The sequence below is a fragment of the Fundulus heteroclitus genome, chromosome 6 (genome assembly GCF_011125445.2).
Source record: "Fundulus heteroclitus isolate FHET01 chromosome 6, MU-UCD_Fhet_4.1, whole genome shotgun sequence".
Lineage (NCBI taxonomy): Eukaryota > Metazoa > Chordata > Actinopteri > Cyprinodontiformes > Fundulidae > Fundulus > Fundulus heteroclitus.
The window spans coordinates 2,673,584-2,687,726 of NC_046366.1; the positions used below are offsets into that span (position 1 = coordinate 2,673,584).

Below are 14,143 nucleotides of genomic sequence, written 5' to 3' on the forward strand. Positions count from 1 at the left end.
TTCTTCTTTTGGTCTACAGACAGTGCTCAACAGCCTGCCTAGTGGTACAATTTTGCTTAATGCTCCTTTAAAAGGAGCTATAATCAGAATTAGAATCAGAAATTCTGATTATAGCTCCTTTAAAAAGGAGCATTATAAGTAATACTGCACCTTGTGGCTCAAATCAGTACAACAGCTTGCCAATCACAACAATCTAATAAGCCGTTTATAAACGGTGTGAAACACAGGATAGGTCTCTGATGTTGTATTCTGTTCTATATTTGGTCCGCTTCTCTTACTGGCTTCCATGTTAGCAGGCTGCTGCTCTTTTGCCAACATAAAATACCAATGCACTGTGTGTTGGGAACCCTGGGAAACCTCATAAGATTGGCTGAGGAACCAGGAAGTAAACACGGGCTACACTCTGAACCAAAGTAGTTCTGGACCGTACCTCTAGGTTTGAAAGGAGAAATACGTGACCCAGACATTATTGATGGAGAGGCCGATTGTTTATAGGCAATGTTCCTTCCATTCCAGGTGAGAAATGAGAATGGTGTAGGTTGATTTTACAGTAAATATCTTACTTATAGCTCCTTTAAGTTCCATTAACTTAATAATGGCACTTGCAAAACCATTAATCAACAATAATGTTCCTTATTAATGTTAAAAGAATGCTTGTGGCATTATTGGATGATAGTGGAGCAAATAAAACAAGGGTTATCTTTAAACAATTTGTAATTATGTTTAGCTTGGCTCATAGCAAGCTGTTAGCTTAGCAGCAAGCGCACCTCCAAGAGCTTGCTTAAATGGAGCTTTAGTCATATTTCAGTGTAATGAGCACACCAAAAAATACAAACTCTCTTGGAAATAAAGATTGTCATAACCTTAACACAACCCAAAACACATTAACACCAGGAACAAAAGAACGCTAGCAGGTAGCTAAGCTTCAGATTTTAGCTTCAAAACACAGTGAAAAATAAATGATACAAAAATAATTTTAATCTAAGACTAAGGTTGTCCAAACCTTGGTACGAACCTTTTGTGATGGTGTGAATACACTCAAACGAACTCTGGTCTGGACCAAACAACCCACTTTTTGAGGTGGTCTTGGTCCACTTACAGGTGGACTCTGGTGCAGGTGCTTCTGGTTTGAATGCAAAATGGCGGTGATCCAAAACAACTACAGAAAGCATATGCCACTTTGGACTTAACAAGCCACCGTAGCAGTAAATAGAACTCAAATCGTACCCGCCGGCCAGCATCTGTTTATGCTGCCATCGTGATGTGGGATCCTTCACATGGAACTGTTTAGTCTGTGACACCGAGCAGATACACTAAGCTGCTGCAAGCAGACAGTTACGAGGACACACATCATCACAGCCCCCCTCTGCACCACACTGATAGGTGTGTGGTGGGTGTCTACTGGAGAAGAAATGGCTTTAGGTGCTCAACTAGCTCATCAAACTTGCTTCTATCTATTCCCTCACTCTGTCCCGCCGGCAGAAAATGTGGGAAATGTAGAAATTTGTCAAAAGAAATGTAGGCAACTGGCCACTCGAGAATGAAGGCTCAAACGTCTGTGGAGCTCACTGTATGCACATGGTATGCCTGAGTATGTGGGAGCCTGAACTTTCCCTGTTTTCTCTGCCAAACCTTATCCTTTAATGTGTCCTGTTCTGGTGATTGGGTGACATCCAATGGCGATAAGTTATCTCAGGGGCAGTAGTGAGCTCTCTTGGGCAATGTAAGTTGAGGGAAAGGCTCTCGTTTTGGGATATAGGTACTGTTTTGGTCAGTAAACGGACAAACAGTGGCTCTCCGATGCTGCTTGCTGCGGCAGTCAGCAAATGCAAAGAAGGCACTTCACATCCCGGCCCCCTCCATGTCCCAGAGCGTTCCACTCCACCCCGTTCAGCCATTTTTGTACGATTCTGTGAAGACGGTGTAATTAATTGTGTGGCTTTATACACGCAACAAACGAACATTATCCACTTGTGGCTTTTGCATTATTCAGCTAGGACTACAGAATCACAGCAAAAAATAAAAATGGCAGATTCACGAAATTGGTAAGATAGAAGTCCTTTATACTGTTTAGCAGCTCTGCAGCAAATATTGCGATGCAATTGTTAAAAAAAAAAAACATAATACAGAATAGAGAAAAACTGAACAGCCTAAAAGATATGAAGATATAAAGATATCCATGCAGCACCTGGAGAGATTAATTTAAAATTTTTGGCATTCCTAGTACACAAGGCTCCAAGTACACAATAAAGTGTGTTTAAGAGCTAAGAAAATTGATTTTGCATGATATGTCCCTTTTAAATCCAGAGAGAGGTATGTTGGGGGGGGGGGGGGGGGTCCTGTTTAAAGCAGATCAAATGTGGCAGGTGTGAATATACCCTGGAACACCAAACAGATCCAACAGCATAAACAGAATGTGAAACAGTGTGCCTTTTCCAGTTAGAGACCAGTGTTCCTTATTTAAAAGTCCATAAGCATAGAATATGATATTCTGAGCAAAGGCAACCTCAAACCAGACTGCCCATAAAAAGAAGAGCAAGTACCCAACCATCAGAAATGATCAGGAATGTGCATATCTGCTCAGTCTTGTGGATTTGACCAAAGTCACCTCCTAACACATAGAAACAAAATTCCTCCTGAATGTTTCTACATCATCTTTAAAACCACAATCCTAAAACAGATTTAAAACCTCAGAAGTTTTCTCCTTTTTTTACCACTCCAAGAAATGATTATGTAAGCTCTAAACACTGTACTAAACACTGCATTTTAGCTGTGACATGTTTGGCACAACATGCTGGACAGCCAGAGCAGCACTGAAGATTACCGTGGAGCCAGACATGAGTGTTGGCCGCTGAGCATCATCCCGCACTGCCCTCTGCGAGACAGAAAACAGGGTCATGGTAGGTGCTAACAAGACCCTCCCCCCTCCCCCAGTCCATGATGTGGTCTGTTCTTCATAATCCAAATCCCTGAAGGAAAGAGGCTCTTGAAGCTCATTTGCCGAGGTCAACCATATCACCACAAAAACTTTTAAAATCCAGCAAAAACCACTGTTTGTTATTGGTATTGCTTTTTCTAGATCTAGTTTATTTTAGAACGATGGTTTATGTAGTACTCACTTTTGTTCCACCCACACTAATGATACGGTAGGCATTTCGGTTGGCATCATAGAAGAAGGACACTGTGACCGCATGCTTGCTAGCAGGTATCCAGTTCCTCTTGGTTGTGGGGTCAATCTGGAAAACATGTGCACGGGTGCTGAATAACGGCTGCTCCCTGGAGAAAGAAAGAAAAGAAGGCTCTAAAGGAGTAGAAGAAAGAAAACAGGACGGTTTGCACACCAAAACCTTCTGGAACCACTCAGAAAAATATATAATGCAGAGTGCATTGTATGTAGGAGTAGCAAAACAAATGGGACAACCTGGATACCACAGCTGTGCAGTCATCCTCACTTTTTTGAGGAAGAGAACAACTTCTAATACTTGTGTTCAATAGGTCAGGTCTTTTCCACACGCTGTCCTTCAAGGATGGATATGTTTTCCTCCTACACTTCTTTTTCTACCACTCACTGTATAAAGTGAACTAGCAAATAATGTTGACAAACACATAATAAGGCTTCATCAGTTTCTATCTCTGTACAATCTGAGCTGCACCTAAAATTATTTAGAGAAACACATCCATGATGTTAGGAACAAAGCAACACAATTTCTAGAGTTGGGGGATTGTTTTCTCATTAAGATGAGAAAATTGTTAAACCTTTCCTTTTCAGTTGATCAAAATACAATCTTTAATGCTAATTCTGCTAATTCCAAGTCACATATGATGGCATACATTGATAGTACTATGGTGTGTTAGTAGAATTCCATAGAAAAAATACACGATGCTCAACAATCTAGGCTAATCGTTTTCAGACTTATCTTGGTTTAGAAAAGATTTAGCACAAATGTCAAACAACTTATACAGCAAAAAACTAGGTTTCAACTGAACAAATTATAACACTTAGAGACCTTTGGCCAAATGGCACCATTTGGCCAAACCATTATGCAAAGTACCATGTTTGGAGGTCAAGTACGTTATGTGAACAACCATGCAAGGTGGCAAAATAATTTGTGCTTGTTTGCCAGCCACAGATCATGGGTATTGTGTAGCCAACGAGTCACAACAATAAACTCTACTTAAAAATAAATCCTTCCACGATCAATCAATCAGTCAATCATTTATTTGTCGCCCTTTCGAAAAGCCACAATAAAAGCTCAACCAATAACAAAAGCCCACAGTGAAATATAAAAATAAAACAAGGTACCTACAACCTGAAGTGCCCCCACAGTTTTAAGTATTAAAAGTCCGCCGCTTTTGTCCTTGTAAAAACCTTGTGAAATTATAATTTTGTAAACAAATGACGGAATATTCTTTTGCTACAATGTTCTTTTCTGTCTTCTCATTGTAGTCTGACTCTTCCATATGCATCTGTTTGGATATGTTTGGATTTCATGCCTGCACATCTATGCTGCCAGCGGTTTTACTGAAAACCCCTGAATTCAGCTTAGCTTGAACTATTCTGATTGGATCAAGAATAACACAAAAAGCTCTGATTGGCCACAGGCTGCCTGGGGAGAATCTTTACGTAACCAATTACAGACCAGCATGAAGTTGCATGGAAGCCAAAAAGTTAGACAGATATATACAAAGTCCTTTGCTTGGCGCCTTACAGCTTTGAAATCTTAAAATTAGGAGGCCTACACAAAGAAATAACCCAAGATAAACACAAAATGCAATGGAATTGCTGAAAAATCTAAGATTTTGTGAGACACATTTTGTGAGAGAACAGTTTTGATAATTACTTTTTACTTCTTTATTTATGTTTACTGTCTACACTTTTTTCCTGCAATTCTGATGGAGGCAGTGCCTGAGCACCCCTTGTTACAAGCCCTGCTAGTTCTGGGCGAAACAATGGGAAGTGATTTTATTTTTCAGCATAGCAATTAAAATCATGTATCCAAATCAATAAAAGAATACCTTCACCAGAATAAAATTGCCGTTTTGGAACAACCTGACAAAAAATCTGCGAGTTTACCAATCGTGGTATTAGGAAAAGAAATGTCCACAGAATATGATAGATCTTTTAAAAGTTAGATGGAGCAAATATTGCCTGGTCCTGGGGCGGGATGCTGATAGGCTCCTATCAAAGAAGACTGAAAGCTGAAATTGAATAAAAAGGTGCTCAATTAAAGTAATATTGTGCCTTTTTATTTATTTTTTTCCTAACAGAACTATTCATTTTTAATTTGAATTATATAAGATTAATGTTCCATTGAGAAACAATATAAAAATTCATTTCTCATGTTTTAATTTTTACATCATCAAAACCCTTTTGAGCTACTGTAGTTGAAAGAACTACTTAGTCATGGGCTGTTATTACATTTTTTTATACTGCTTTTGTTTTATAAATAAGAAATGACCATGTAAAAATGTTATGTGCTAAGGATATCTGTGGGTCATTTTTACTTAATGTAATCATCTGGTTGGAACCAGATGTTGTATTTTTTCCATTTCACTCTTCTATATGCACCATAAAGGGGAAAGATGGTGTACGTACCTTTACCATAATTAACTATTTATATTCTCTGGCCTGTTCAATCAGAGCACTTGTTTTTTTTCACGCAAAGACTATTTGTGTGTTAAAACAATTGAAAAGTCATTTTTAACTCATATTACCAACAAATGAGGTGATAATGAACAAATGCATAACAGGGATGCTACTGTTCAACACGTTTCTTTGTCAGCTATGCAGGTGATGTTCTGAGTTTAATTGTGAAATTACTCAAACCAGGACACTTCTTCAAATGACTGAGCTTCTCCCCACAGAACTGGATTATTTTTGCCTGTCAGTGAGCATTTATAGCCGATTCTATTAGTGACAGCCACATCCAGAACCCCTGTCAGGGCGTGACTATAGCTCAGTGGGTAAGGTAGTCATCTTACATTCAGAAGGTTTTAGGTTAAATTCCTACTTTATCATATGATGTGCCCCTGGACAAGCCACATGACCCCAAGTTGCCTCCTGATCTGTACGTAGGTAGGTGTATAAATGTTGTTTGTGAGTGTGACTGGGTCAATGAGGCTCTATCCTGAAGCGCTGCTGCTCGTAGTCAGTATGACTAGAAAAGCACTAAATAAATTCAGTCCATTTACCTTTGTCTCAGTGATTTTCATAAAAAAAACTGTAGTAAATAAAATCCTATTTTATGCTTCCTTCAATAGCAATGTAAATATTTTAATGTTGATACCATAATTTCAACATTGGAATTAGGGAATAACCTACTCTATGATGCTTCTTCTCACCCCAAAAACCTCCAGGTCAGCAGATTCCTTGTGGAGCTACTCCAACCATTGATACATTAATGTGACTGTGAGAACAAACAGAGGATAATTGCTTCTCTAAGAATGGAAATCTGGGCAGAAGTCCCAGTTTTGATTTACAGTAGAGATGTGCACGCATCACATGATGAGACACCAGGTTGTAGAGTGGATCAGCAGAAGGATGACAAATCCAAGCTTCACCTTAAATGGATACAGTAAACCAGGGGTGTCCAAACTGCGGCTCCTGGACTAATTTGTTGTGTGATTGAATTACACCTGCTAGCAAGTGTGATTTAATTGGTCAGCACAGGTGCTTGATGCAGTGGAGACTTTTATTCTTAACCATTGTTATTAAAAAAAATTATTACCAACAAATAAAAATCTTCTTACATTTGAATATGTTAGAAAAAAGTATTAGACCTTTAATTTACATTTGTTTTAATTTTATACTATATACTATGTGCTATATTGCGAGTTTTATTCAAATGCATACTTTGGTGCACCCAAATTCGCTTCTATTTAATTTATTAAACTTTGAAAAAAGAGTGACATAGATCATATTCTTATACTGGGTTTTTTTTTTTTTTGCCTTTCTTTCAATATGACAAATGTGCAAAATCCTTTTCAAGTTTTGGATCGAGAATGATTTACACACACCTTTTCTGCCAAAAAAATAATTTGTTTAAAATATTGTATGCTTAGCTTATTGCTGTGCTGACAGAAACATATCCATCCATTTTCCAACACGCTTATCCCTATTGGGGTCACGAGGGGTTCTGGTGCCTATCTCCAGCTGTCAATGGGCGAGAGGCAGGGTACACCCTGGACAGGTCGCCTGTCTATCGCAGGGCAACACAGAGACAAACAGCCTTTCACACACACACACACACACACACACCTAAGGATAATTTAGAGGGGCCAATTAAACAGTCATGTTTTTGGACTGTGGGAGGAAGCCGGAATACCCGGAGAGAACCCATGCATGCACAGGAAGAACATACAAACTCCATGCAGAAAGACCCAGGGCAAGAGTAGGAATCAAACCCAGAACCTTCTTGCTGCATGGTAACAGCACTACCTACTGCGACACTGTGCAACCCTGACAGAAACAACTTTACAACATAATTTATTGTGATTTTAGTTTAAAAAAAGTTCCATATTTTTTTGGCCAGCTAGTACATTTGGCTTGATGATATTGGCCCATATGACAAAAAGTATGGACACCACTGCAGTAAGCCCAGGGTGATCTTATGTTACATGTCATTATCACCGTTTGGCCTTGTCTGAGATGATGAGGCACATCCTGAGCTATGAAAGTTGCTTTGAATACACAAAGACTTGGACTAAAACAGATTGGCAGCTCTATCTGTGTTTTTATGTTAACATTGAGCTGTTTCCTGTATGTGAAAACTGTTGACAAAACAGTCTGGGGGTGTAAAGCAGGATGTGTGATCAAATTGATGTCTGTGCAGCAAATCCATCCAGTTACTTGAACCCTGGATTTGTAACTAGTAATTTGGGCCTCCCAGATAAAGAAGTAAAACCCTTTTTAAACTGAAGTTGATTCTGAATCTCATGAGCTAAGATTATATATATACATACATTTTCTGATATGAGGCTCTTAAAGTTGCTGTACAACGGTGTATTTAATTAATAACGGTTGGTCTTTGATCATGCCGAACTGCCGCTTTACTGCGAGGCACCATCAAACCTTTATCAGGATGGAGGCTTGGTGTATATACCTTTATTTTATCATGATCAAATGGTTTTTGGTCATTTTTATAGGCACATAACATTGTTATATACTTTTAAACTTCAACTGAAATATACTCTCAGAAATGTTAAAGTAGATTTTACAATCTCACTTCCCATCAGTGAAGGGAATATTGATGCTGACAATAATTTTAACTATTGTAGCAAATTCAGTAAGGAGTAACTGCAGAGCTGTGGGGGCGTTCCGACTGTGGGGGCGTTCCGACTGTGGGGGCGTTCCGACTGGGGGCGTTCCGACTGTGGGGGCGTTCCGACTGGGGGCGTTCCGACTGTGGGGGCGTTCCGACTGGGGGCGTTCCGACAGAGCGGCCATCTTAGGTCAGACCAACGTGCAGTCAGACACAATACAAGTCAATTCAGGAAAATGTACTTTATGTTTTCAGACACTGAATCCGGTCAATTCTCACCCATTTTCCAGATAAATCAACTGACTGAAAACGTCACCCCTTTAGGGGCTACATAGGACCAATTGATTGAAATAAATGATTGTCTAACTTAATAAATTATTTCGAATTTGTATTGAAAGTAAGCAAACTTCCAGAGCTCCGTCCGAGGATGCCCGATTTTTGCTCCGCTTATGGGTGCAAATAAAAAGACACTTGTTTTTTATTAAACAAACCATACATTGAAAAATATTGCAGAGTTACACAAAAGCATCCGAACCTTTCGTCCGTTGAAAGGCAGGTGACAGTCCGGATTTTGAATGCCCCACACGCATATTTGTCCTTCTTTTTCAGGCTTTATGCTAGGAAGCGGATTTTTTTTTTCCAACTTTGCCTGGCTCCATGCAGCAAAATGTCCAATCGCCTACTCGCACGGATCTGGTTTTTACCTGGGATTACATGTAATTAATACGCTGCGCTGCAGCTGTGTGACAGAAGCAGCGCTGTCAACTCTGCCTCTGTATGCTTTCTTTTTTTTTTCTACAGTCGCTGGTAAATTTCGTGAGTTGTTTTTTTTTAGCTTTATTTTTGAACGTGCAGTCGCATATTTGGGGTGTTTCTCCAGTAGAAGCCCTTATCCTGACAGGACAGGATTCTATCGTAGGCTACTACATATAATAGTCATAATAGTCCTCGCGCTGTTGCTTTCTCCTGACACCGCGAGCCGGTTAATATCTGTCTGCATACAACGCCGTTATTATTACAAATCACATGTGGTCCCTAGGTAAAACTAATACCCTGCGATAAGGATTTTTTTCGTCGGGACGGATTTTTTCAGCGGGACGGACATTTTTCGTCCGTCCTGCTGAATGAAGGAGATGGAGGGAAAAAATATATGTATTGAAGTGGGCAAATCAACGAACCAATCAGCGTTTGCGTTGGCGTGTGGGCGTTCCGACAGTGTGGGCATTCCGACAGTGGGGGCGTTCTTACGCTCTGCAGTTATACCCTTCTCGCAAAATTTGCACAATCACCCTTAAAAGCTATAGTTGGTAAACCTGACTCTCGCCAGATGCATATAGTTCTGCCAAGCTCAATTTTAATCTCTGTGAGAGTTGTAGGACTGTAAAAACTATGACTGATCTCTGCCATTCGGTCCAACTGGCAGGGATTGGTCAGAGGTTTGGTCCTGCTCTCACCCCACTCTGTCCCTCAAGTTCCAGGGGGATCCCTTCATCTATTGGTTGTCCCACATGCCAATCATTCTGACGTGATCACGTAATGCCAGAGTGCATGCTGGTCCCTTGTTAGTTTCCGCTTGGTAGCTGGGCATGAGAGTTTCTACTGTTCATGTATCCGGTTAGCTTAGCGGTTAGCTTAGCGGTTAGCTTCGATGTTAACTGTTCATTGTAGCTTCACTGCTCTCACTGTATACTTTCAACATGGCTGAGTGTCACAGGAAGCAAACCACGTGCATGTTTATGAGCAGAAGAGGAAGGTCTCAGTAGAAAGAAATAATACCAGAGGGGATTTGGGAGCAGAACAGCTCGTAAAGCGTTCTTGCGCATGCTCAGTTATTCAAAAAGGAACTTGGGGAAACTTCCAGAAAATCGCAGACTCTACCTTTAAATGGCACAAAATACGCATCTGCAGCTCATACATTATAAAATCCTTCACAGAACACACTACAGGTCAAAGATTGTTAAAAATGTGAAGACTTGTCAACATGCCTAGAGTACATCTTCCTAATATGAACATGACTGTCTGACAGCAGAAAAGTTAATATGGGAAAACAAATAAGAAATTCCTTTATTGTACCACAATAAAGGAATTTATCGTGGTACAATCCCATATGCTTCTCAGTATGCATTGCAAAGAAAGCAATACTTTGAATTGAAAGAAAAAGAAGAATACCTCACATAGACCTTGCTGCCTGGATGTGGGGGGCAGGTGTTGCACCGGCATTTGCACCGGAGATGGCGTTGTTCTCGGGCCGAGTGGGTGCTGTTAGTGCTACAAGGATGGCAGTGTGTCCAGCGTGGAGTGGAGGATGGTGTGGGTGGGCCTTTTAAAATTCATGTCTCATGCACTAGCACTGTCTCAGGGGGAGTTTTGGTACATGGACAGCCATTGGAGCTCTTGCAGGATTATGTAGCGGAACGACCAGTGACCGTTTGTCTTCTATGGTGCTGTGCAGTAATGCTACCAGGGGTTTGTGCAGTCACTTGGGCGCCTGGATGGCTGGGTTGCAGACTTGATGTGCCCTAGGGAATGTGGACGTGGGGTTAAGTAGGGGAGTTTGGTACCCTGGGTCTCTCCCTATGTCTCTCTGGCCTTAGGGCTACTGCTTCTTTGCTTCACTGCCAACCTGCCTTGGCATATGGCTACTCTGGGGATGACTGGTTTTTCTCTCTGCATGAGGCTGCTCTGGCATCTGGGAGCCAAAGCAATCTGTCCGTTGGTGCTCTTGGGTGCAGAGTGCTGTGAGGTTACTGCTACACTTTCTTTCTTTTTTTTACATGTTCTGTCTGGCAGTGCATTACTAAGAATTACTTTCTTAATGCCAAAGAGAGCCCAACAGAATTACTTTCACAAGTGGAGCATTACCGCTTTCGCCATAGTCCTCCGCCTGATATACATGCAAAAAACTTTATTGGATATTATTTCAAATTCAATGGACACAGTAACGGAAAGTTAAAAGAGAAAGAAAGGAAGAGAAAAAGATGAGGCAAAAAGTTAAAAGGGAGAAAGGGTGACAAAATAGAGCAGAGGAAAAGGGGGGTACAAAAAAACATCCTCAGAGTCTGTTTCTATACCTGCGGCGATATATATAAAAAGAACAGAAAAACCAACACAAAAAGTATCACAGATACAAGCAACCAATGTCCCTTTGATAACAACACTGAAAAATACCCAGTATTATTTAATACAAGAAGTATTTAGTGACAGCCAAAGCCATTTATAGGGTTTATCTCCATAAGTGAATCTGTAAGCACCTGGATCCAAGCACCTGTGGGTGTTTGTACTTGTGTATGTAAAGTTTATCCATAAGAAAAATGCTCAAAAGTGGTTGTGAGGAGCTAAAGACCAGCCCACAGAGCACCGAGGCAGACACCGGAGAGACAAGAACCCCGGACGACCGAAAGGACCCCCAGAGCACAGGAGTCCAGGAGGGACCAACACGGAGATAGCTGCCTCCCCCATCCCAGAGAAGAGCAGAAAAGGGCCCCAGGAAACCCCCTAACAGCCACAGTGCAGAACCCCTCTGAGTGCTGCCGCAACAAGCCAGCAGACTCCGCCGACAGCCAGCTACGTCAGAATAGATCCAGCCATTGGCCCAGAGACCCAACAATCCCCCCCCCCCCCCCCCCCCTCAGCAAGGCCCTGAAAAAGCATGGGAGCCCACGCCCCACGAAGCAGCCACCAGTAGTGAGCCAACATCAGATACCAAGAGCCACCAACGCACCAGCGTCAAGGAGTCAACCACCAGAGGGGAGCCGGACAGCAGGGTCGGGCTCCATACTTAGTTGAAATGTCCCTGGAGATGGGGCGGCCCAAAACCCAACCTGACAAAAAGACAAGCGTATAGACAGCATGTAGTCACATTTACACATTGCCACCCTAATGCCCACACAGGCGAACATTCATAATCACACACTTGCCTTCATCACACACATCCTATACTCCCAGGTCTAGGTATCGATATCCCACGGGAGCATCCAGCCCCCAGAACTGGGTGGTGATCCCCATCACCAGCATTGGGGAGAGCAGACCACCGAGCCATAAACTGAGACCAGGGCTGAGGATCGCCCCTAACCTGGGCAAACCAGGTCAATACCCCAGTCCCCACCTCGATCCCAGTCCCGACGACCCCTGAACCCATCCATCCGATAACATAGTCAACACAGTCCAAACTAGCCAGCCTACCAGAGCCCACCCATGAATCCGGAGGTGCTTTGACTAGCTGGTCAGGCTTCCCCCACACAGCACGAAGGCCCCCCATCAAGGTTGCACGCTGGCCAACCCAACCCTCCATGCCAGAACCCCACACCCTATTCCTGATGAGAGCCGAAGAGCTAGCCCCAGCTCCAGTTGACCCTCGGGTCCCAACGCCCAACCCTAACCCAGACCCCGGCTTGATGGCCCACTCCTCCTCTAGCCCTTGAACTCTGGATGACAATTGGAGAACATGGATGACAATTGGAGAACAAGGGTGTGAAAAAGCCCCCAAGTCGCCCTCCGCCTGCTCAAGTGTCCTGTCGTTGCATGTTATTCTCAAGTGTATAACCAGGAGGCCTAAAAAGGGGGGCACCCGGCGCAGCCCCACCCCCCGGAAGGGAGTCAGCATCAGTGTGCCACCAAGAATTCTTAGTGTATGTGCAGTTTTATGTTGAAAGGTTACTACTCTTTCAATCATTGTAACATCTTTGCAATTCCAGGGGATAAAATAGCAGAACCATGTGTTCACATTCATGGACCCACACAAATTGACCAAAGGTTGAAGGTCATACAAACACAGATTCGTATAGGGTACTTTTGAATACAGCATTCCTGTCGCTTTGTGCTCAGGGAAACAAAGCTCAAATGAATGCAGGAACACGAGGGAAACTCTACACAGCCATTCTATTACAGATTAGATAGATTGGATTAATTTAAGAGCAAAATAACTCTGATAATTCTGAGAAATGAATTAGCATACGACACAAGGACAGAACATTTCCTTATCTGATTTGAACTTTTTTGGATTCATTTAAAATTTCGAAAGTGATAGGAATAATCTTAAGTTTATGGGATAAGGCAAAAGTATCTTAGAGTATCGGTTCAAAACTCAAAGCTACTAAGGACACGACCTCAGAAAAACCAGGTCACTGAGATTGAAAAGCTTTTTGTTACCTTTCTCTGTGGTGAGGAAACATCTTACAAGGTGACCGGGACTCCTTTGCTAAAATAACAGAACAGGTCAGATTTAGGAGTGAGGAACCGAACAAACTGGCTTCAGTTAGAGCCCTAGAGAGATTGTTCTTCTCATAGAGGAACCACCGCTTACCCCATTTCGTTTAGAAACCTTGTAGGGTTATCTAACAGCCACGCCGTCAGTCCGTCTTCCAGTCCAGCCCACTAGATACTTTAATCCTGCTTTATTCCCTGTGGGAGCTGCTCTTTCTGCAGCGGCAGCCCCTTAACTTCCAGGACCCGCTGTCCGCCCTCCCTCCGCCTCCACGGAGCGCTCACTCCCAGCAGCTGACCTCGGTGACTACACGGAGCGCACGCCGAAGCAGCTCAGGTCAAACACGCATCCGCTCTCTGCCTTTCCTTTTTCTAATTCCGTCCTGCCAGCCGGAGCTCTCAGATTTCCTGCAGCAGTTTTCAGCTCTTCATCCAGCCGGGTTTGGAGCACCTGATGGCTGCGCAGCGTCCGGACCACAGCCGCTCCAGCTGCATGTGTCAGGCGGGGAGGCAGGAAAGTGTGTCAGCCCTACCTGCATCCGGCGCTGCGCGCTCCCGTCAGCGCACAGGGCTTAACGGATCAGCGCCGCGGCGCGCACAATATAACGCTGCTGTAGTCCTACAGGCAGCCCCCTGTAGGGAAGCAACACATCCTGCTTTTTCTGAAAAAGATGTTTGCT

General features: G+C 42.7%; 1 protein-coding gene across 5 annotated transcripts in view; it reads right to left on the reverse strand.

The window, feature by feature from the left end:
* Positions 1 to 14,033, reverse strand: part of LOC105933891 (homer protein homolog 3) — a 48,553-nt gene extending 34,520 nt beyond the window's left edge. For 3 of the 5 annotated variants that reach the window (XM_021322111.2, XM_021322110.2, XM_021322108.2), the window contains exons 1-4: positions 13,564 to 14,032; positions 13,410 to 13,458; positions 3,120 to 3,276; positions 2,825 to 2,875 (exon numbers count right to left, since the gene is read on the reverse strand). In XM_021322111.2, coding sequence (XP_021177786.2) covers positions 2,825 to 2,875; positions 3,120 to 3,276; positions 13,410 to 13,432 — 231 coding nt within the window. In that variant the 5' untranslated portion in view covers positions 13,433 to 13,458; positions 13,564 to 14,032. Of the gene's footprint in view, positions 1 to 2,824; positions 2,876 to 3,119; positions 3,277 to 13,409; positions 13,459 to 13,563 lie in introns of all 5 variants that reach the window. The other 2 variants (XM_036137849.1, XM_012873643.3) reach the window with 2 other exon arrangements.
* Positions 14,034 to 14,143: the final 110 nt, after the last annotated feature.